Source organism: Podarcis tiliguerta (assembly GCF_965153285.1).
Source record: "Podarcis tiliguerta genome assembly, chromosome: 6".
NCBI classification, from domain to species: Eukaryota; Metazoa; Chordata; class Lepidosauria; order Squamata; family Lacertidae; genus Podarcis; species Podarcis tiliguerta.
Genome location: NC_139539.1, coordinates 55092950 through 55117110, shown reverse-complemented (window position 1 = coordinate 55117110; position 24161 = coordinate 55092950). Strand labels below are relative to the sequence as shown.

The 24161-nt window shown below is 42.8% G+C and overlaps 1 protein-coding gene across 4 annotated transcripts; it reads right to left on the bottom strand.

Annotated features, from left to right (window-relative positions):
- Positions 1-1378: 1378 nt before the first annotated feature.
- Positions 1379-24019, bottom strand: PODN (podocan). Of its 4 annotated transcripts, none has more exons than XM_083448076.1 (12): positions 23798-24019; positions 22787-22945; positions 19730-19998; positions 18562-18655; positions 16169-16233; positions 13243-13352; positions 12100-12256; positions 11098-11213; positions 8877-9534; positions 4620-4768; positions 3448-3662; positions 1379-2062 (listed from the first exon to the last, which is right to left on the bottom strand). In XM_083448076.1, the coding sequence occupies exons 3-11, from the start codon at positions 19991-19993 to the stop codon at positions 3485-3487; spliced, it is 1791 nt and encodes a 596-aa protein (XP_083304202.1). In that variant the 5' UTR covers positions 19994-19998; positions 22787-22945; positions 23798-24019; the 3' UTR covers positions 1379-2062; positions 3448-3484. The 4 variants fall into 4 exon arrangements, with proteins under 4 accessions (XP_083304202.1, XP_083304203.1, XP_083304204.1 ...); XM_083448077.1 differs by having other exon boundaries at positions 22787-23016; positions 23798-23911; XM_083448078.1 differs by lacking the exon at positions 22787-22945 and having other exon boundaries at positions 23798-23877.
- Between the last annotated feature and the right edge of the window lie 142 nt (positions 24020-24161).

The window sequence follows — 24161 nt, the reverse complement described above, 5'->3', positions numbered from 1 at the left end:
GTTGAATGCTGAATAAAGAGGTTGTCTGGAGCCCAAAGTCTAAACAAACACACACACTTACACACATAGTGAACTTTTTGGTGAATTTAAGGAAAAAGCAGCGGGAATTTTACTACTGAGCTGAAATATAGCACAGGAGCAGCTAACATGCTGTCCTCCAGATGTTTTGGGCTACAATTCGCATAATCTGTGACCATGTGCATCAAAATTTTGAAATAGTGCACTGGTGGTATCACTGAAACTCATCAAAATGACACTTGGCACCCACATTCTACCCTGCCCTTCAGAGATTGCAAGTGGCTATGTAGTTGCAAGCAGATATTACATTTCCTAAAGAAAATATTACAGTTAAAGGGTTAAGAAACATGAGGCGTCCCTACAACAGAAACGCCCCCCTCTGCCCCCACCCTCCCCATATCCTTTGGTCAATTGAGTAACAGCTGCATTTGCATTGTGCAATAACATGATCATTTGGAGAGGCCCAGGTTGGAAAGGAAGTAGCTGGCCATCCTAAAGTCAAGATTTATTGGCAAGGTTGGTTGGCACAGATTTTTATCAGGTGTTTTCCCTGCTGGTCTACAGTTAGAAACTTCTCTTTCTGGATTTCAAATGCTCCTCTTGTTCCAAGCTCTTTGCTAAGCCTCAGCAGAAACAGTGCTGCTTATCCACTAGTCAAGAGATGTAAAAAGCTAAACTGTGTTTGGGAAGAAAGGAGGGGAGACACCAATATATATATTTAAGAAATTGTGCACAGGAACTTCAAATAAGGTTGTGAGCGGTAAAAAGAAACAACTCTCCACTGTAAAATCAGATTTCTAGAGTTATAGAGTTATTCAACACACATTTAAACCACATGACTTTCCCCAAAGGATCCTGTCATTCTCTTAAGGCTGCTGGGAACTGTTGCCTGGTGAAGGGGAAATTACAGTTCCCAGGATTCTATGGGGCAAGTCATGGGCTTTGAATGTGCTCTGCATGGAAGGTGTGGATCTACCCATTTGTTAAGACAGCCTGAACAAGCTAACGTAAGACATGATTTGTCAACAAACACTGTTTTTCAGTGTGTGCCCATGTGTGGAAGCTGAGAACCCAAATGAGAAGAGGCATCAAAGACAATATTTCTTAAAGAAAAAGTAGGGAGAGGTACATTCCAAAAATATACTTGAGGATCCACTTCTCTTTATCCTATATTTGTACAGCGTTGTTGTGACCCACCTTAGGTCAGACTGTAATCTAGTGGTAGGTCCCGACCCACTAACTGAAGACCAATAAAGTTGGTTAGAGGGACTGACTTTATATGTCCATATGATTTCCTTTGTCCAAGGGATATTAGCAACCGCCCAGCACCCACACACACAAAGGAACTTCGACAAATCTCTCAAAGGCAAAAATATATTTTAATTTTCACAAAACATAATAATTTGATATTTTAAACCTTCATAAAGGTGGATGCATATTGCAGGCTTTAGGAATGGGGATAAATTATATATGGGATCCAGCCGTAATAGGATTTCTTTCTTAATCCAAATATACATACTGAACTGAACCAAAAAAGGGGACAGAAATGTCCAGTGTGGTGAGTCAGTCTTATTGCCATCTGATGGTTCTGAGATGCTTCAGGTTGTTCTACAAAACAAAACCACACGGGATGCTCTCCCTTCTCCCATCACTGAGTGCAGTGGTTCATTGAAATGCAGTGACACAGAAACACTGTTTGAGGGAACTTGCTTTAAAGAGTTTCGCTTTCATTTGCATAGGAAAACTGTGAGAGAAGTGAAAGAAGGGGAACAAAAGCCAGCTTTTGAAAATTCCCCCAAAATCCCTGATGATCCAGAAAGTACTTGGACAAGATGAAGTATAAGACGTGGGGTGGCACTTGGAGGTCTCCCCCCAACATGAGCAGACTCTCTTCAGCTGGCCTGGCCAAGCACCATCACATGAGCCAACCGCCTGCATGAAATTCATTGCACTGTTTGCTAAGTGCTCTCTGTATATCTATGGAGATACAGATATATATAGATACATAAACACAGGGATGCATGCCGCTTTGCTGAAGGAGTTCCTGAAAAACATGAGAATCAAAATTTTTATCATGTATTTGTTGCATGTTCATCCCAGCTCATTATTCATTTATTTTTATCCCCGTTCATAATGCTGGCAGCTACCTTTCAAAATGCAGCCAAGAACTTAAGCAAAGAATGGGAACTCAAGGCAGAAATGTATTCGTTTAGATTTTATAAAGCCTGCTCTATCCAGTTATCCGGGACGCGGGTGGCGCTGTGGGTTAAACCACAGAGCCTAGGGCTTGCTGATCAGAAGGTCGGCAGTTCAAATCCCCACAACGGGGTGAGCTCCCGTTGCTCGGTCCCTGCTCCTGCCAACCTAGCAGTTCGAAAGCACACCAGTGCAAGTAGATAAATAGGTACCGCTACGACGGGAAGGTAAATAGCATTTCCGTGTGCTGCTCTGGTTCGCCAGAAGCGGCTTAGTCATGCTGGCCACACGACCCGGAAGCTGTACGCCGGCTCCCTCGGCCAATAAAGCGAGATGAGCACCGCAACCCCAGTCAGCCACAACTGGACCTAACGGTCAGGGGTCCCTTTATCTTTATCCAGTTAACCAGGGTGGTTAGTAGCAAGTAAATCAGAAGCAAAGGACTTAAGAATCTCATTAAAAACAAAAAATAAAATAAAAGCTTGAATAAAAACAAGTCTTCCAAATAATCCCGACTCAAGCTTTTACAGGCCTTTGGAAAGAAGAAGTGTTAAAAACTGGGAAAGGGCTATAGCTCAGTGGTAGAGCACTTGCATGCCCAAAGGCTCAGGATTAATTCCTGACATTTCCAGCTAGATGCCAGAGAAACTCCTTTCAAAAACGCTGGAGAGCTGCTGCCAATCAGTGCAGGCCAAAGGTTCGTCTGATTCAGGAGACAACAGCTTCTTACATTTAATGCTGTACAGCAGCCACAGAAATACCTCTTTATGTGCCATTGCAAGTATGGCCAGTGCATAGAGATAGCCACAGAGAGGCTGTTTTCTATGCTCCCAGGACACAGTCATATAGGAATGATGCTATCCCACAGTGGTTATGAACTGAAAGTACACCTGAGCTACAGGATCAGGAATGAAAACTGATGTAACTACAGCAAACATACAAGCACCATGTGTAAGTTAATTGTGCCATTCCAAAAAGCCACAAGCAATTAGGCATTACTGTTGGGGCACATATTGCTATCCCTATGCAACACTTGGTCACCTGGGGATGTATCCACTTCTGACCCTGTACCAGCACACATTCATGCACCTTCATATATATTTATCTACCAACCCAACCACTAACATAATTGGGTCACAAATATTATTTTGTGTACAGGCTGGGGGTGCCGTAGAAAAGCAGGTTGTGTAAAGAGACAGTATAACTAGAAAAGCATTGAAAGTAATTTTCTACCATGTGATACACTTGGTTCAATCAAAGTTTATCTTCATTATTCTTCGACCTCCTGTTCTTCCTCCTCCTCCTCCTCTTCCATTTCCTCCTCCAAATGGTCCCTATTCTTCAAAGGGTCGCTGGATTCAAAGTTTCCTTCTATGTCCAACACCTGTAGATGTTTCAGCCTCTGGAATGTGCTTTCTTTTACTGCATTGAATGCAATCTTGTTAAACCTTGAAGATAAAAAAGAGAGTTTCTGGTGTTGGAACTTAACCCCAGGGCTCTCTCCAGGGGCTGGATTCAACTAAGTAGTCCCACTAGCAGGAGCCAGTGCAAGTGCTCCTGTTTGTACAATTCTCCTCACCCCCCAAGTCCCCTCAATCAGCTGTGGGGACGTCAGGAGAACCACCAGGAGAACACATGCAGGAGGAGTGAGGGGGGAGGTTGTTTCATCATAATCAAACTGTTATTAACCCAAAGATTGACCAGTAGATTCTGATCTACCTTCTGGACAGCCCTGATGGAGACAATCCATCTAGTCTCCTAGACAGACAAAATGAAGTATTTCCTCACATACTGCATAGCTAAATGATGGAACTCACTTTCACAAAATTTAGTGATGGCTCCCAACTTGGTTGACTAGTCACGATTCAAAATGCATCTGAATACCAGTTGCTGCAGAACATGATTCGGATAATGCTATCATGCTCATGTTCTGCTTATAGGCTTCCCATAGGCATCTAGTTGGCCACTTCTGAAAGCACGATGCTGGGCTAGATCGACTTTTGGTCTGATCCACTAGAACTCTCCTTATGTTCACATCTGGATTGGCAAAAGTAATCTGAATGTTTGGATCGTTGGTCATTTGTACTCTGGTTACCTGCAAAGGGCTATGGCCAGAATTCAACAATCACACAGCTAGGTTCTGCATGACCAAGAGGGCTTTAGACTTCTTGAATTGCATCTCCTCATGCCATATAACCAACCACTTATAAAACAGAGGAGACTCTTAATTATAATTTTAGATACAGCACTGAGTGGGTGGTAGGCCGTTGTTCAATTTAACATGCAACAAATCCCACCAGGCCTGTCTAAACATTTTAGGTGTTCCAAAGAAGAGTTTTCTCAGGTTTGCCCTTGACTGGATGCATCTCGGTCAGGCAGGAGAACCTTTCTTCTGGACTACAAACCTGAGATAAATTCCCTTTATGTTGGGTGTGGATTCAAAGGCATTCTCTGGCACTGTGGTAATCTTGTTGTTCTGGAGGTACAGATACTCTAGAGATTCTGGCAAATCAGAGGGAATAGAAGTCAGCTGATTGCCAGCTATGTCTAATATCTGAAAGGAAAAACAGACAGCACAACATTAGTTGGAAGTAATTAATGGAAATCAGTTTGCTTTGAAATGGGCTAGATTGATTATACTGTACAAAAATGTTGAGTACCTAGGCACTTGAAATTTGTGTAAGCAAGGGTACAACTGGCGGAACTCTTTATGCAGGTCCTGCCAACACGCACAGGGTCCGGAACGTAACCCCCATGCAAAACAAGCATTGTGTGTATTGTTTTGGAAAGCACAAATTAGGTAAGGTCGCCTTTAAGTGTGAACTGAAATGGATTTCTTCCCTATTCCCAGGGAAGTATACTAGGATTGCACCCTAATTTCATTACATGCGCCTAGTGAGATGCCCACAAAATGGTTGGAAGCAAGTTCATTAATGTGGCCACATCAATGCCCTGTAGCTGAATATGTAGCATCTTTCCCTTTCCTGCTGTCTTTTGCACAGCTTTATTTCCTTTGGCCCTTGCTTTCACCTTCTCTGGTCCTTTGGATTATTGCATGTTCTCCTGTGCCTTGTAAACCATTCTTTTAGGTTCCTGTCTCTCATCCTAGTCATTTACCCTTCCTTTTGGCCCACCTAATGTTGGACATTTGTATTGAAACGTGGCCATAGCAACAAGTGAGCAGCAGTCCCAGCTTCCCTCCTTGGTTGCCTCTGCATCAGCTTTCTTCCTCTTGGCCCATTTCCTGTAGCTTTGTTCTGACAGCCTGGCCAGCTGAACAGTAACAGCTGCAGCTGCTGTTGAATCTGCAGCACGCACAACAGTGTTTGGCATTTGATGCTCAGAATTCTCAGAATTCTCAGAATTCTGGACACGTGAGTAGGGCCCAGGGAAGAGAATGGCCTTGTGACTTGTGACTTCAAACTATGCATTTGAAGCTTGTTTGCTCCTACTGTGGACTTGGAGGGCTTTCCCCCAGGCAAAAACTTGAATATTCTCCAAACACAGATACAGTGGTACCTCAGGTTACAGACGCTTCAGGTTACAGACTCCGCTAACCCAGAAATAGTACCTCCGGTTAAGAACTTTGCTTCAGGATGAGAAGCGCAGTGGCAGCATGGCGGCAGTGGGAGGCCCCATTAGCTAAAGTGGTGCTTCAGTTTAAGAACGGACCTCCAGAATGAATTAAGTTCTTAACCTGAGGTACCACTGTACTAACCTCCTGAGTGAGCTGTCTCACAGTAACCTCTCCAGCCTGGGCCAGTGAGGTCGTTCATGAAGAGCACAATTCATATACTTGCATGAAGCATTTTTACAGAGAAACAAATGTTATTATAGAAGAAAACACTTGTTTACTTGCAAGTAAGTCTAAGTCTGTGTATATACCATACATTTAAAGTCCATGACTTCCCCTAAAGAATCCTGGGAACTGTAGTTTGCTAAGGTGGGGGGGAGGGAAAGGAATTGCAGCTCTGTGAGGTGTAGGGATGGTGGAGAAATGTGCTACAAGTGGGCTGAGGACTCAACCAGCCCAGAGTTTGCTTACTTGCTATCTTTGTGAAGTGGTCTTGCTTTCAGTGACTTCCTGCAGATTGTCTCAATATCAGATTTATTTTTATTTTTAGACTATTGTTAACATGATTACATCTTTTCTTATATTTTTAGTCAGCTACCACCACCGTCAAAGTTTGATCTTAACTGTCTGCCTCATTGATTGACTGTTGAGGTGATGAAGTTAGCCATTAGCCAACATTAACATTGATCATATGGTAATTCAACTCCAATTAACTTACATCATAGGCTACGCAAGGTTCAAGTTAATATAAAATTTACGATGAACATCAGGAATTAAATGAATATCCAATGTGTGTGTGTGTGTGTGTATTTATGTATATATTAATAAGAAAAAAGGAACAGCCCATGGGGAGATAATTCCACCTAGCAAGCTGAAATGTTTGGGCTGACATAATGATTTACACATAGAGCAACGCTGAATTCCTCCCAGGCTGATTTTTTTCAGGACGGGTGATGTTAAATGATAGTGATCATGAAAAATCCACCCTCAATCTGGGAAAGTGTCGAGTGAGCAGACCTTTGGGGGCTTAAATTGCTCCTGTTCTTAGAACAAACGTCATTCTTTAAACGGTGTCATGGTCTGTCTTCTCACAAATTTATTAAACAAACAATTCCCCTCCCAAATCCTATGGGTATGGGCAAAGCAAAGCTCTGCAAAAGGCAGTGCTCCAATTCCCCCCAATTCCTACAGGGTCTTACTCAAAAGAAAATGAGCTAAATATTAAATTTATATAATTAAAGAATTCTGCCTTTCTGAAGAATATTCCAGACTGGAATCAGCAGACTGGAGAAGCAGCCAGAAGTTCAAGCTCTCACACAAAGATTACTCAATATATTTGGCTTTGGAGAAACAGAGCTGGAAATCACGCAAAAACATCTTTCTATGAAAAACTAGTTCAGCAAGTTTCTGGCTAAATATGCCACGGGCACTTTTGCTTTTTGGTCCCAACTGGAGCCACGAAAAGCAGAGTTGTTTAAAAGGCAAAATAAATAACAATAAAACCCATGGTTGACACCTAAACCCATATTCACTAACTTACTGTTTCTCACCTGTCTCATCTGGCGGGGGTGGGGTGGGGGTGGGGCAGTGTAATAATCTGCGTCTTCAATAACCAATAACTTTTTAATATAGATTGCAAGACCACTAAGTTGTGTGTGTTTTAATGAACTATAGAGCCTAGTGTGTGAGCCATTTTAACATATGCCCTCCTCTTCACTGTTTTAAGCAAAGTTACAGAAAGCTATACTTAGTGACAAGGGTTTGCAATGCTTCCCCAAAAAAGCTCAGGTTCAGAATCTGGAGGGTCTCCAGGAGAATGTAATGGCTGTGAAGCAGCCACCAAGAATGTATTTTCATATAACCCTGGTTCTCTAAACTTTATGCCAGCAGGACCTTCTCGATAGATCTTTATGGAAGAGCAACATAAGAAATCTGTGCAGATGCTGGAGTCTTCCATTGACCATCCTGTCTCAGGAAACCAGTAGGTTCTAGAGCTGAGTTTAAATATCTCTGAAGACACCTTTTCCTGAGAAAACCTCTGATATTTTTCTTCTTTTCATATCTGGAAACAGCTCTACAGGCTTGTCATCTGAGTGAAAAGTAGAGGTGTAAGGAGGCAGTGACTTCCATTCCATCCTGGGTTCATTGCAGTCAGCACTGTTTCCTTTGCACTACAGTTCAGCTTTCACTGAAATCTATGTTATTATTAGTCTCACTATCTGCTGTGGCTGAAACTAAGGAAATTAATTACATAATTAATTTAAATGCATTTCATTGGAAGGTAAATGACAAACACAATACAGCAAATAATGTAATTATGTACCTTACGTGATTTCTGTTCCTAACCTCTAATGAACATGCAAACTGTGGGGATTTCCACTCTTGTTTCTGTTTTTGATGGAATTCTCCAACATCCCATCTGAAAACCAACTTCCAAAACATACAGCTTTTCTGCACCAATACTATGCCATCCTGGCAGAATTTCTTACATCTGTAACTAGCCCATTTGGGCCAATCTTCAGATCAGAGGAGATAAATATTTCCCAGTTCCCTGGTTCCATTTCCTTGAGTTTTACACACAGTGTTCACTCTGATCCAGAGATTCACAATCTTAGCTGAAAACTGTACTTCTGCAAATGAAGTTCATTACCTCAGACCAATTTCAAATTTAAATTATTACACTTGAAAACTGAACTCATTTGCATGTACTGTTAATCATATAATTGCTAGTCTCATAAAACAAACTGGAGGCCTTGAAAATCTTTCTTTGAACTGCTATTGTACAACACCAACTGTTTTTCTCTTTATAATTCTTGCCACCCATTTTTTTTGCATCTCAACACACCTATGCCCACCATTTGCCTTTATGTACTGCCCTTAGATCTTGCCCCAAGCTTCCAGATTCTGTAGTGAAATAACACAACATTCTACTTCCTTTTCTTTTCATAGTAAGTATACTTGCATAATTTTTTCTCTTTGAAAAATCTATTTCAATTACGGAAGTTGGATTTCTTTGCTGATGTATTGACTTTTTCCTGTGTTTATGTCTAAATGAAATAGTCACACAATATCAGTGATATGCTTGTACCTTGAGACTGGTGAGATCCTGCCACGACCCACTGTATATTGAACCGACTTTCAATTTGTTGTTGCTCAAATACAGCTCCTGCAGCTTTGACATCCCAGATAACGTGCGCCTGGGAATAGAGCTGATCTCGTTCACTTTCAGTTTCAGGCTTAGCAGGTTCTTCGGGAAGCCGTAAGGCATGGTATTGAGATTATTGCCTGAAAGATCCAAAGATTTCAGTAGCCTCAGCTTACGGAAAGCCTCCCGATGAATCTGTGAGCTGGTGATCTTATTGTAACTAAGGTTTAGCTCCTCCATAAAATAAGTGGTAGCAAAATCATTTCTGTTAATTTCTGATATCTGGTTGTGAAGAATCATAAGAGTTTTAACCCGTCTGGGCAGCCCACCGGGGATCTTTTCCAGCTGGTTGTTGTACAAGTGGACTGTGTGTAACTTCTTCAGGCCATGGAAAGCCTGAGGGTGGATCCCCCGGGCCTTCAACTTGTTATTGTGAAGCAGAAGGTATTCCAGGTTCTTGATCTGGGTCAAGACATCCCTGCCTATTGACTTAATTGCATTCTTCTCTAGGTGGAGAAGGACGATGTTTCGAGGTAAGCCACTTGGGATCTGGGAAAGGTTATTGCTGGACAAATCCAGGTACTCAAGGCTTGAAAGTTTCCTTGGAAGAAAAAGGGGTGAAATGAATGTTCTTAGTTAAACATTTTTTTAAAAAAAAAGAATGGAAATCTATAAAGTGGGGTGAGAAACTTGTGCCCTTCCAGCTGTTGCTGGGCTCTATCTCTCATCATCCTTGACCTTTTAGTTTTAGGCAGGCTGCTGGAGTTGATGTAAGATGGTGTCTAACAATGTCAGAAGCAAGATTAGCCGATTGTTGGGTTCCATCAGCCCCAGATAGCATGGCCAACAGTCGGGAATGATGGGAGTTGTAATCCAACAACATCTGGAGAATATCACTTTGGCTACTCCTGAACTGGGGTACAAACATGATCCCTACCCTTTGTATGAATCTATTGAGCCTCTTGCTCTATATTTCCTACCCACTGAGCTTGCAAATCATTGTCACACCAAGGATCCTACCTTACATCGCTGCTTAAATTTGTCACACCCATTACTGTTCCAATACTGGAAGTGAGACAGCTATGAAAAAAATCTTCAAGCAGCTAGAACAAGGAGAGGGGGAGGCAAGGGTGGGAGGTGAGTTTTGCTCATATCTTACACATGTTCTATTTAATGATAAAACTAGACCCACCTCCACTTTATAGCCTAACCTAATGGTGCTGGAGGAGACTCTTGAGAGCCCCATGGACTGCAAGAAGATCAAACCTATCCATTCTTAAGGAAATCAGCCCTGAGTGCTCACTGGAAGGACAGATCATGAAGCTGAGGCTCCAATACTTTGGCCACCTCATGAGAAGAGAAGACTCCCTGGAAAAGACCCTGATGTTGAGAAAGATGGAGGGCACAAGGAGAAGGGGACGACGACAGAGGACGAGATGGTTGGATACTGTTCTCGAAGCTACAAACATGAGTCTGACCAAACTGTGGGAGGCAGTGGAAGACAGGAGTGCCTGGCGTGCTCTGGTCCATGGGGTCACAAAGAGTCGGACATGACTAAACAACTAAACAACAGCAACAACTTAGTAGCTTTTGATTTGAACTTAAGTGTTCTGCAAAAACATTTATGCTCCCTCCTCTAACTGCTCATATAATCTAATTAAAGACCTTCATACTCATTAAGACATAGTTTCCCTTTATATCCCAGTCAGGAAAGTGTGGTTTAATCCTCAACTCTAAACTAGAAAATAAAATCAGAGTTTGATTCTGGGTGCTTGGAAGCATAGAGTGTGGGATTATTTTCCAAGCTCTGCATTGGCTCAGAAAATGAACAGTTATTTTCAGAGATAACTTAATCAATTTCTGAGTCAATTCAATCGCAGTGTTTAACAAAAATAGAGTAAAAGTTATTCTCATATGCAGCCCTGTTTTGGGTATAAAAAAAAGTGCCAATGCTCATATATTGATAAAAATGTTGTGCATGCCAGCACAAAATGGATGCCATGGGCAGCAAAGAAAGAAGAGGTGGCAGTACTCCATAATATCACAAAAAACACAGCTTATAGGAGATTGGATGTGTTGTTATTGTTCTTAATGTGTTGACAAATTATTAACAAAGTAAGGCAACATGTGGCTGACATCCACTAAAGAAAATCAACCTGCTCACCAAAAGGTTTCATTGTCCATGCCCTCATTTGTCAGTTTGTTGTTCTGCAAATACAGCTCTCGAAGTCCTGAAAGCTCACTAAAAGCTCCTTTAGGAATCTTCTCCAATTTGTTGTTCTGCCATAAGAAACACAGGAAGTAGATCATGAGTTTGTTCATCCTAACATCATAGTCCTCAAAGTACAAGGTGGACATCTCCGAGGTGGTACAATGATATCCGAGTTGCCAAAAACAGTTTTCTGCAGCTAACAAATGCCTGAATAAATACAAATGTTTTCAACTTCCTTCTGAAAATTAATAATGATGGAGACAGATGCACCTCACTAGGGAGAGCATTCCACAACTGGGGAACCACCACTGAAAAGGCCCTGTTACAGGTCAGCGCCAGCTGGGCAGCCTCTAGTGGCGGTACTACCAGCAAGGCCTTCTCTGCCAGTTGTAGGGTCTGAGGTGGTTGGTATTGGGAAAGGTGCTATTTTAGCTACTTGGGTCCCAAGCAATTTGTGGAAGTTGATGATGATGATGATGATGATGATTTATATGCTAGTACTGATACCTTGAATTTGGCCAGTACAGTGCTTTCAGGACCTGTGCCACATGGTCCCATTGAAGTACCCCACTTTTCCAGCATAGCAACTGCATTCTACGCTAGCTGACAGCTACTAGCTGCAGCCTCTAGACAGCCTTCAAGGGTAGCCCCATGTAAAGTGCATAAAGTAGTCAAAGCAGGTCACTAGATTGTGCACAGCTGAGGCCAGGCTATGCCAGTCCAGGAATGGCTGTAGCCAGCAAACAAGCCTAAGCTGGGCATAAGCACTCCTAACCACAGAATACCTCAGATACTCTTGGGCAGACATGATAGACAGAAAAACAGACAGACAGCTAGATAGACATGTGGTGATTTCAAAGGAATCAGATTTACAAAGTGTGAGATCCTGCCATGTAAAGAAGCACAATCCCATCCCCAAGGAGAAGAACTACTGTAATAGAATTGCCATCTTACCTTTAGATGTAGTTTATACAGTGCTGATGGTAAATTCTTTGGAACGTATTTTAAGAAATTGCTGGACATGATCAAGACCTCCACATTATCAGAACCATTGAACATGCTTTCTGGTAACCCAGCATCTTCCAGTTTATTGTTGTGAAGGTACACTGACCTACCGGAAAGGGAAATAGACTAAGTTGGGAATGAGTGCAGATATAGCTACTTGGTTTTGTTTCATAAAGTTTTCTGAAAATGGCCTCTAAAACCTGTTGATCAGGAGCTCTTCCTGACCTTGTTGAGCCTTGGGATCAATTGTGAGGATGCAGATGGGAAACCTAGGGGGGCTGGGCTGAGCCCCCAGGTCATGTTGCCTGCCCTTGCCTTAAATACAGGCTGATGACTGCTACCCATTGCCGTCCTTTTGGATGCGGGGCTACTAACCCACCCTGGTTGCTGGAGTACTGAGAGCCCTGAGGTCTCCTAAGGAGCCACTCATTGCTTTTCATTATGATCCACTAGTTTTATTCTGTCAGATCCTGAAATTTAAAGACTACATAAGATTGAAGCTCTGATACTCACCTAGTTTTTTTATTCCTGCCGCAGTCCCAATAGAAAGCTTTACCCCCCAAACCAAACTCCCTAAACTGAAGGTAACCTCAACTATAAATTTGTGGAGTAGAATTCTGTATCAGAGTTCATTACTAGATAGAGAAAATGTGGTCCTCCAAATGTTGTTGTACCCATCAGCCTCAGCCAGTAGGCCAATGATCAGGCATGATGTGTGCTACAGTCCAACAAATGCTGGGCCACATACCTGATCTATGTAGTCTTCCTTATTCTTGTTTATGAAGTATTCGCTAGCAAATCTTGGTGATGTTGGGAACCTCTACTCCTGAACAAACCGACCACAAAACCAATGAGCTGAATTTCTGTTACAGTATTCTGAGACACTTTCCAGCACAATTGCTATTTGCATGCAAACGACATCCAACAGAAGCCACCAGAATTAATTCGTCTTCAAAGATAAACAATTCTCTTCCTCCGGCTACAATTTGTAGGCCGCAAGTGGTTTTTACTAAACAATTACTTTCCTCCATCTGCCACAGAAGCAGTGTGACATTCTTCCTCTTACAGTTGCCTCTTAACCCCTCTGTTTACCTCAGGTTTGGCTTCTGTCCGAATGTGAGCTCATAAATCTTAGTGAGATTATTGGCTGCAAAATCAGCACTGATCAAGGTCCTCGGGAGGCATTTCGGAGCCGCCGTGAGCTGGAAAACAAAATATGGTGCCAGAAGAGGATATTGTGGTCTGAGACACAATGCTTCAAACCGCCACCATTGCCAGTTTTGCAACAAAATATTAGCAGGCTATTTGTTTCAATGAGGAAACCTAACAAGGTCGAGCTCCGAAAAGTGGAGCTCCCTCACAGCAGTGAGGATTTCTGTCTTCCTCACAAATATAAGTAAACACTGTAGGAAACAGCTAATTTTTTGTTTCAGCATCCCTGGAAGGAGTTTTGTTTGTACTGAGACATATTTTGTTTTGTTAATATTGGGGGGAAATAGTGGATTCAGAGAGTAAATAAATGTTATGCTACATTTATAATCCTTTCAAGAAATAGTTCAGTGACCTTTCCTGGAAAAATCTCATGAGAAAACAAGAGAATATGACAGGCTCCCCCTCTGAGTTTTCATCAAATTTCTGAAGGGTACTTCTTCTCACGCTATCTTTGAAAGACACGGGTTTACTTTGTGAGCTGTAACCTTGTCTGCAGGCATGTTGGATTGTAATGGACAAACTATGAATATATTATTCAATATTTATTTAGTGTCTGTTGGAAGCTGAGCATTGTACAGAACAGAGGAAAAACATTGTGAAAGAAATAAAATTATTCAGAAAGAATATGCTTTTAATACAAATTTGCTTGCGGAAAATTTAAATGTGTGCTCTTCTCATGTGGTTTCTTTTCAAAATTCCTACTTATGAATCCTGTTAGTTTTAAGATTTTAGTACCATACTGCATTTGACAAGGTGATTACTTAATAACATTGCCAATAACACAAGACTGGGGAACTGGATCTGAATCGCTTTAAGTTTTAACATATATTATCAACAGGAAAGACCCAATAAAAATAAATAAATTAACAATGAGTTGGGAAATTAAATTCTGGAGATTCAAATTGCAAATGTGTGTACAATATTCCCACTATTTTTGTTTACATTCAGCTTATGTACCGGTAACTTTTAATGTTTTGCTTTCGCAGCCAAAACGGTACTACCAAAAAAAAAGTATCAACAGGCTTGGTGAAGCTCCAAGGTTTACAGAAGTACAAAAGCAATTTCAAAGGGGGGGACCCCTGAGGTGAAGGTGATTAACCCCAAACAGTCTAATGAAGACTGAATATGCTCAGTTTTCATAGAATGCTGGCTGACATTTTGAGACAGAAATGGAATCCAGGAGAAGGGCATGGAAGGCTGCCCGGCATCCCAACCAGAAACACTCCACGCTGCAACATTTTGTTGCAGGTCCCACTTCTAATACTGTTTCAGAAGTTACATTTTCTCGGATGAATTTTAGATTTCCTGCTACAGAGATTTTTATTTCCGTTTGGCATAGGTATATATATTATCGTCATGCCTTATATATGGTCTTCTAGTCAAAGTTGCCAAGCACATAACAGTACATGATTCTTGTGAAAGCACCCTTTCTCCAGTATATCCTTGCCCTCATGCTAAGTATAGGCCTTGGCTATACTGCACTGTTTACTTCACTGTCCCAGTTCTCAGTATTTTCACCATGGTTCTGAATATGTAGAACTACCAAGCTATGTTTGCATGTGTATACCATATTCAAAGTTTTGCTTCTATTATTCAGATACAATTTTCTTCTGCAGCAGGAACAGGGAGGTTAATGGCCATTTTATCACATAGAGCTGGGTGGGGGTGTGTGTGGAATTGGACAGAAACGTTCTGGAATATTAGTCACAGCCTGGCTCGTGTTCTTCTTTTATGCAGCTGTTCACTGCCAAAACTGTTACATGGAAAATTGCTGTAAATGGGAGGAAAGGACATGATGTTACTGGAGAGGCAGTCTGATACTGCACCTAACCCACAACAGGGTAAAATTCATTTGAAAGAGTTGGTGGAGTCAATGCAGTTTCCTTTGATACGATGACCACTCAGATTGTCAATGATCAGCTACTGCTACACCAATACAGTCGGTGCTGTGGAAAATGGAAGTTTCAATGGCCACAGCTATGGAACAACATGAAACTGTTTACTGTTGTCTGTTTGTAGCACGGCACAGTCCCTACTGCATCTTTGAAGTTCTAACACTCTAAGCCAAAAGAATACAGTTGAAAAGCAAGCCACTGTCAAACTACTCTTTAGTTATGAAGAAAGGGATGATTCGGTCTCTTTCAACTCATGTCAATTTCACAGGTGCTTTTTCATAAGTCTGTTCTGTCTTGTTTCTGAATTCATCTGCATTTCTAACTTTAAAACGTGTGCATTTAAATAAGTATTTTTCAACATATTTTCTCACTAAATATTCATTTCCAAATGTATTTTGTTCTGAAATGGGCATTTCATAAGTTTTGTATGTTTTTCGAGCCAAGAATTGCATTGCGACATAGATAACTCTGTCCTGATTCACACATTCGTCTCTCTGGGATCAGTCAGTTCATGCAAAGAATGAATTCCTCAAGCAATACTAAACGAAGAAACTAGGTGAAGTGTTTATCTCAACCAAGGGTGGGGAACCTCCAGCTCAGGGGCCAAATGTGACCCTCTGGGCCTCTCTGTCCAGACTCCATGCCATACCCCCCATTGATGTTGCTCCACCCTCTCCTTGTGTGCTCTTGCCTGCCCAGATTGTGTCCTTGAAATGTCATCGCTCTTCTTATTTGCCTGGGTGGAGATGGGGGTAGGTGGGTGTAAAACCCTGTGAATACAGTATAAGTGCAAAAGAAATATCTATTGCTCCCACCACGGTTCCCCATGAGGTAATGTGGCCCTTGGCTGAAAAGGGCTCCTGGTCCCCAGTCCATACACACATAACCAACACAAGACCACATTTGCTTACCTGATTATTGGCAAGATACAGGTAATTCAAGTTCTCCAGCTGGTCAAACACTTCTTCTGGAAGTCCTTCAAATAATAGGCATAGTTTGACAATTAGTACCCCTCAGGAGTCGCCAAAGAGCAACTAAAGGATTTTAATCTATGATCATCATTCTTCCCCTTTAAAAAATGACTAGAAATATCAGATTCATATTTAATTTTTATCTTTACGTAAGTTGGAACCCAAAGAGCTACTTTAACCACACCCAAAGGTTTCACCATTTCCAGTGAGAATTTCTTTCGTGTTTTGAGCAGCAGGTCATTCCAGATTACAATTTGCTTTTGAAAGTCCCCTCAGTTTCAAATGTAGCTTCCTATGCGGCTCCCCCCACCCCCGCCCCAAATATAAGCCCAAAGCCCTCTTTGACACATAGTACTAGCTGTGAGAATGCTTGCATCCCAAAATAAAAACAAGTCTTTACAAAAGGTCTGGATTAGACTTAGTCTTTAAGGGTCTGTAGAGTAGGCTGGTGTAGGTTAACATTTGTACTTTTGCCCACAATCAGGGTACTATTTTCTTTTTGCAGTGAAGCCTTTTCAATGGATCTCTAAAGACCGACATGTACATGAAGCTCATGCTATCTGGCAATGCCTGCCCTCAGACAACCAAAGGTCTCCTATTCTCTTAAATGTGGTCTCCAGTAAAAGGCCTTCCTTTTACTGAGAGCGTAGACCTGAAGTTTCTCCACCAGCTAAATTTTTGGAATGGGGAGCAGGGAGAGAATGCACATTAACATAGAAGGAAGCAACAAGGTGCTTCCAAACGTAAGCTTGGACCATTAACTAGTTTTCAGTCCCAGACTTGAACACACATAAGCACACACCTGGATTCTCCTCAAGATTTCTTAATTGCAGCAGCATAATTTGGGAAGGGGTGCGGTTAGAGTTAAGCTATAGTGTAGATGTGACCTCTGAAAATTATGTCAATCTGCTACAAATCATCCAGAGACAAAAGCAACACAAAGTGTTCCACCAGCATCCCTCTCTGCTCCTTTCCCGGCTTCCTTGTTAATTGTTTTGCCACCACTAATGAGCTGGCACCAGTGGCCATGCTATTGCCTCTGGCTGTTCCTCACCTCGGCCTCACTCTGAAGGGCCCAGATTTCCTGCGCCATCAGAACTTTGGATAGAGATTTCTCCATCTTGCCCACAACACCTTCTCTGAATAATCCCTGGCCCTTCCTCAGAGTAAGACAAACAGGAGAGGGAGCAGAGGTATGGCCAATGCTGCCGCTGCTAAATTAGTAGCAGCAAAGCAGTTAATGAGGGGAAGAGGTGAGCAAGTGGGGGCCATGGTGGTGGCAGAGAGGGGAAAAGCAGGGAATGGCTCTGCAGAACTACATATATGCAATGTGAGTAGCTGTGTGGGCAGGCAGTAGCTGTCTGGCAAGGCCAGTGGGTGAGGGGGAGGGAGGCTGGGAATGCAAATCCACACACACACACCCATTGCCTGAGGTAACTGCCTCATTTTATCTCAATGAGATCTTACCAGAAGTTCCCAAACCGCCTTCTGCCTACCTTAAACAACTCCACAGTCCCTGCATGTGCTCTCTCTCTCTCCCCACTTCAAACCCCTCCTCAAAACCCACTTCTTCCATGTGACTCTCATCCCTTCAATCTTCATCCCCAGCTATAGGTAGAGGTAAAGGCAAAGGACCCCTGGACAGTTAAGTCCAGTCGAATTTGACTATGGGGTGAGGCACTCATCTCCGCTTTCAGGCCAAGGGAGCTGGCGTTTGTCCACAGACAGCTTTCCGGGTCATGTGGCCAGCATAACTAAACTGCTTCTGGTGCAACGGGTCACCGTGATGAGTGTCAGAGCACATTGAAATGCCGTTTACCTTCCTGCCGCAGCAGCACCTATTTATCTTCTCGGGCTGGTATGCTTTCAAACTGCTAGGTTGGCAGGAGCAGGGACAGAGCAATGGGAGCTCACTACGTTGCCGGGATTCGAACTGCCGACCTTACAATCAGCAAGCCCTAGAGGCTTGGTGGTTTACACCACAGCGCCACCTGTATTCCTCCCCAGCTATAACTGAGTTCTGAGTATACACAAAAGTGTTTTCCTTCATTCTGTCTTTCCCACCCTCTTCTCTCTGTATATCTGTATGTACGTAGCTCTTTTACATATCGTGCATGTGGATAGCACCAAACTTACAAAGTTCCGGAAATTAGGGTTTCACAATACTATCAAGAGTTACTTTAAGCCAAGGAAAGAGGGGATCGAATTACATTTCACTCCTCCTAGTGGGTGATATGCAGTGTTAGTCATTGGTAAGCATCAACATTCCTCCTAGTCCAATGAAAGACAGCGAATCAGGAGTTAAGAGGCCAGTCTGGATTTTTGCAGCTTACCTTTGGAAGTGAGTCTATTATTTTGCAAGTTGAGTGTTTCTAGCCTGTAAAGACGTGCCAGCTCCTCTGGAAAGATTTCTTCTATCTGATTGTTCTGAAAGAAGTGAAAAGATTTATCAGGACCTTGAGGCACATGGGAACATTCCCCATTGAAACGAAAGGGCGCTTCCGAGAATCTTCACCTGGATTTCAGTGGCAGGATCGCTTCTCTCTAAAATGGGCTGGTGGGATGGAACTGTTCAGCCTTCTGTCCTGCTGATGCAGCTGCTTGAGAGCACAAGCTTTTGCTTGTGCTGCAGCAAACACAGAGAGAGAGAGCACAAGACAGAACCAGGCAAATCATATGGGCCAGAATCAAAGTGTTGCTTTAGAGGCACCTAAGAACTTGGGCAAGCCGAGCTCATTTTTTAAAAAAGAGTATTTTCTTTTTGAAGTGCAAACACCCATGTCCTATTTCAAACTGCTTTGAAAACCCTCTTCAGCTCATAAAGAGGATTGTGGGTGGCTATTATGTAAGCCCAAGCATTCCTTAAGCATGCAGACAAGTTGTGCAGTTCTTTGGATGCAGGCCATAGTGGATGTGGAAGGTTACTAAATTTTACAATGTATGTTTGTGCAGAATTTTGCATCCTGACTGATAATATAGCTCAGTGTCTGGGGGCACTTCCAGACTGAATCCTGCAGCCTGACAACAGCAACACTCACATGATGTTAAGTTGAGTGGAGGACTTGCACAGCAACCCCATCTCCCCAAAAGATTTGACTTTTTGCGAAAAGAAAAGTGATGGGGAAATACACTGGGAAATGTGTGATAACACGTGCTTTGATGCTACATTATCTAACCTCCTGCAAATAAGTCAGAATGAATGTTCATTAAATAGCTGTCATCTAGTCTCCCTGCAAACAAACCAGGATGAATGTGCAGTAAACAAGCTATCTGGAAGCACCCTGTATGACTAGCACAATAAGCTAAGAATGCCTTAGCTCACACTGCACTCTTCCACAAATAGGCCACAAATCAATATTTTCATAATACCTTTTCCTTTAGACAGACTTGATACCTTTGCTTTAGGCCCTGTATTGTACAAGCATCATTACAAACAGCTACAAGAAAACTGTGGGCCTGATCCCACAAACAGTTTGCAGTCCATGTTTAGTTTTACAATACCTGTAAGGAAAGGTGGCTTGTCAATTCTGGTACATCTATGGGAAATTCTTTCAGTGAAAACCCTCCACAATCCACAATTCCTTCTGGATTGCAAGTGCATTTTTTAGGACAATCTGGAGCCAAAGAATTACGTTCTGGGTCGATTAGTTCCGATGAATCTTCTGGGAACTCATTGCTGTCTGCATTCTTCCGAGCTTGAATCCTGCTGGAGCTAAGTGCCAAGAGCCATAGCACAGGGAACAGGGATCCGAGCTTTAAGTACATTTCCACTGAAATCAAGGAAACATCAGTGAGTTGGCGATCAGTTAATAGCAGCTCTTCTTAAAGGTAGGCTTGAACCTCTACAATGGCACAAAGGAATATGGACATCTGACAATTCATTTACTACCAGACCCTGAAGATTAAATGCTTGGAAGTGTGGCTTGATTGCTAAGTCACTGGTAAGGGACCTCCAGCCCATTGGCCCCATCATGCCTGGGGGGTCGGTGGGTTCTGATTTGGCCATGCCCACCCCACCCCCCATATATGACAACATACAACTGCACCTGCAAAGAAACAGTCAGAAGTCTTAAAATGCACTTCTGATTGTCCCTTGGCAAGCGGAGCTTGTATTTAATGCTTTTGAAATTTGACCCCAAATGCAAGCCCCACAGGGATTCTTTCCCCTGAGGAGCTACCAAACCATGGCGACACTCTGGGGTTTAGGAGTTTTGGAATGGGAACTCCAGTCTAGCTGATCCAAGCAGGACTTCAAGCTTTGCTTGGATCTCCCTTCTCAGTTCAGCTTTGCAGATGCCGTCAGGGGTTGGGGACCTCAAGGCTGGGCTGAAAAGATTCCCCAACCTGGTGCTAAGTCACAGGTCGACATAGGACGATTTGCAAATAAAAGAAGATGCTTAGCTTTCGCCCTTTCCCAAGTGGGGTCACCAGAAAGAAAAGAGAAAAGCTTCTTTACCTTAGCTGTGCAAAAGGTGAAATGTTGACAGCTGTAGCTTTTCTTATAGCTGCAGCACTAGGATTTGACAAGTGACACCCTCCTCATTTGAAGCTCAGTATGTCCAAGACTGAAATTCTCACATTTCTTCCCATTTTCTCTTCTCCTTGTATTCTTTCCTTATCAATTGACAATGTTGCCATCCACCCTGTTGAACAGCCCTGTTGCCTTTGGTCTCCATACTCAAGCCATAGACACGGCGTGTTGCAGCAACAGACTTTGGTCTTCCAAATTTCAGCAATACCCTGTGTAAGGCCAAAATTCGGAACACCCCCCCCCCACCTTCCGTTCTGCTCAATCCACATCATAGCAACACCCTGCAGCGCCCCCTAGGCTCAGAGCCCAGTGTGGCAGAACCAGTCACACTGCCCTAAACCCACTTTTGTTGTGTTGCATCACCTGTTGCAGCATTGCATCCTATCTGTTCCCTTGCAATCACTCTGATCTGCATCTTTCTTCACTAGGCTACTGCATTCTTATATTTGGTCTTGCATTGCCTCACCTTGGTCCCTTCACCTGTATCCTGCACTTCGTTCCCAAAATCATTCACCTCTCATTACTCTGGCCACGTGTCCCCAACTCCTTAAATCGTTACACTAACATCCTGTCTGTTCCCAGATCCAGCACAAACTCCTTGCCCTTGCCACTGCATTATCTTTCCTTTTCACTGACATTCCTAATATATCCCTGCTGCCTGCGAGCTTTGCTCCTCCAGTTCCAACACCTGGGTGGTGCCGCCTCTTCCAATTCTTCTGTAAGTCCTTTCATACAACCTTCTGATTCTCATGGCTTACTGTAACTCAGCTTGTAACTTCATCTAACCATGTGCAACAGATGGCCATCTGTCACATATGCTTTAAATGAGATTCCTGCATTGCAGGGGGTTGGACTAGAGGACCCTCAGGGTCCCTTCCAATTCTGTGATTCTATGCCACCCAAACAATTGCATGTTACTTCCCTGTTTATTGTTTTCTCCATTTTCAGAGAGAGAGAGGCTTTTGCCCATAACAACTCAGTAAGCATGTGACAGAGCAAATAGTTAAACCATTGTCTGCAGAATATCCCCAAAGAGGAGGATTTTGTTCTGGCTAAGTTTCACGAACCAGATCCAAGCTGTTTGTTGTCCACAATCCAGTTTCTATCATCAAACCTTAAATGACTTCCTTTTCTGGGACTGCAACACCCACTACTGCGTATCTTCCTGACATACTGTGTATGCTGCAGCAAATTTGTAAATTTCTGAATGTATCAGATGAGTATTTGATGGCAATTGCACTCACTTTAAAGTGGGAGCATCTCATTTGACCACAGGTGTGCTTTATTGGAGTATAAAGTCATACAAAGATTATTCAATTTTCCTTCTGACAGAGTTTTGCCGGGTCCACACCACTATGAAGCTAGAAGGAACCCATGCCACTGACATCAATCTGTCTTGAGCTTCTGTAGCAGTCACTACTCCGGTACCAAAGAAAGGCACTTGGGATAAAAAAAATCTGCTGGCAAGACTGACAAACCCGGCAAGCTATTCTGATTTCTTTTGCAGTTTGAAAAAAGCCTTAAGATGGGTTTCCCCCCTCCTCTTTAAGTTGTTACATAAACTTATCCTAGGTTTGTTGTCTCACTTTGGTTTTGTCTCTGAAGAGAGTCCACCAAAGTTTGGCTCAAATCCTGCGCCTGTCTCAGCAAAGTACAGCAAGCGAGATGTATAAAGTTTCTTCTGCTTAAGAAGCCAAAACATACTGGTTTTGTTTTGAGGTCCAGAATAGCATCTCTGCCTCCCAAAGCCCTGTATCTGCAGCACCGGTGGTGAATTCTGTGCCCAGCAGCGCTTGGAAGGTTCAGGGGTTGTTTTCCAGAAAAAGCAATTAGACATGCACAGTGCCTGTGGCTCTCTTGCTGAGGCGCTGTTACACCCTCCAGTTAGCAGGTTATGCATGTTTAGGTGTGCATAATGAGTTTTCAAGCAGCCGCGGCAAAAACAAAAAACCAAAGAAGCTGTTCTCTGCCCTCCAAGTTGCCATGCTATTGTCAGAGAGTAAAAAGTGCAGAAAACAAAAACTCACCTCTGTTTAGCTGGTAGTGATGAGTGTCTGGAGAAAAGCGTTTCTCTTGTTGCCCCCCCAAAGGCTCCGCTTGCTCATGCCATGTCAATTACACACTCGAAGCGCCGAACACTTTCCCCCTTTCCCAAGTCAGATCCTTTCCAGATGTGATCAGCAGAACTAGAAAGGGAGAGGGGGGGGGAGAGAGGAATAGGCAACTCTCTCTCCCAAAGAGAATTTCCTGTCCTTTCCTATGCAGAGAGGAATTTTCCAAAGTCACCATATGGGAAAATGTAAGAGAAGAGAGTGGAAGAGGGGGCAGGAGGCAGAAGAGGAGGGAGAAATTAATAGCTGTATGTATTCAGTGGCTTGGACAAAGATTAAACTTCCAGTCACTTTTTATCAGCACAACTCGTAGGAATAACAAGGAAAAGGAGAGGGAGCAGAAATCTATAAATGATGCGGACAGAGCAAAGGGTTTCAAAGAGTGTGTGTTTTCTCGACAGTCCTGCCTCCTGAACTGTTTGACATTTTTGCCTGACAAATTCTGGATTCTACATTTTGGTGGCTACCCAACTTGGGTTGCCTGAATAAAACAATATTCTTGCTAGTTTTTAAGGTGTCACAATATTTTCTCTTTGTTTTTGAATTTTAAAAAGGGAATAGATGTCATTCATTCATTCCTCCTATCCCTTTCCTTTAGGTTTTCAGGATACTGACAGGTCTTTATTATATGAGACTTCAGGCAACTTGGGATTCCCCTCAGTGAGACATTTCCCTCCTATCCTGTTTCTGCCACTTTTTCTTTGGGATACCATAATCAGCAGCAAGCACTATCTCCACATTGTCATTTTTTCCATGGGAGAGATACGTTTTCTCTGTAATGTAACATGATTTGTGAGCCACAGTCACAGCGGCACTTCCAGAGACCATGCAAATTTAAATGGGAAAGAAATTTCTTTCACAGAAACGGCATGCATTAAAAGACACCATGCACTACAAATAATTTCTCCTCTTGTAACCTTAACATACCTGTGAGAAGTCTTCAGGAAACCACTCCCCTTTGGGTCCTTGCTGGGCATCAAAAATTCCTCAGTCTTCCTTTCCCAATTCACATGAGCATTTGCTCAGACTAAAGTCTTATTGTTTCCTCTCCCTCCACCTTCCCCACCCCCAGAATCTTGGCTTACTTTAACTGGAATGGATCCACCTCTGGACCATTAAGCTATTCCCAAAAGCTGGTGTGAGGGAAGTGCATATTTGTCTAAAGCAAACTGGCTGCTTGATGCAAAATGACTCAGATCTAAGGTTTATTCTGAACTCTATGACCTCAGGACCACACATGCAACAGTATCAGAAAACACACACAGAGAGAGACACACACACACACACAGAC

Excerpts from the sequence above, each read along its gene's own strand:
- PODN (XM_083448076.1), bottom strand. The coding sequence starts at position 19,993 with ATGTACTTAAAGCTCGGATCCCTGTTCCCTGTGCTATGGCTCTTGGCA. Across the intron at positions 16,234-18,561 it reads TAATAGACTCACTTCCAAAG|GACTTCCAGAAGAAGTGTTT; the intron begins GTAAGCTGCAAA and ends TATTATTTGAAG. Across the intron at positions 12,257-13,242 it reads GGACAGAAGCCAAACCTGAG|GTCAGTGTACCTTCACAACA; the intron begins GTAAACAGAGGG and ends CCTTTCCGGTAG.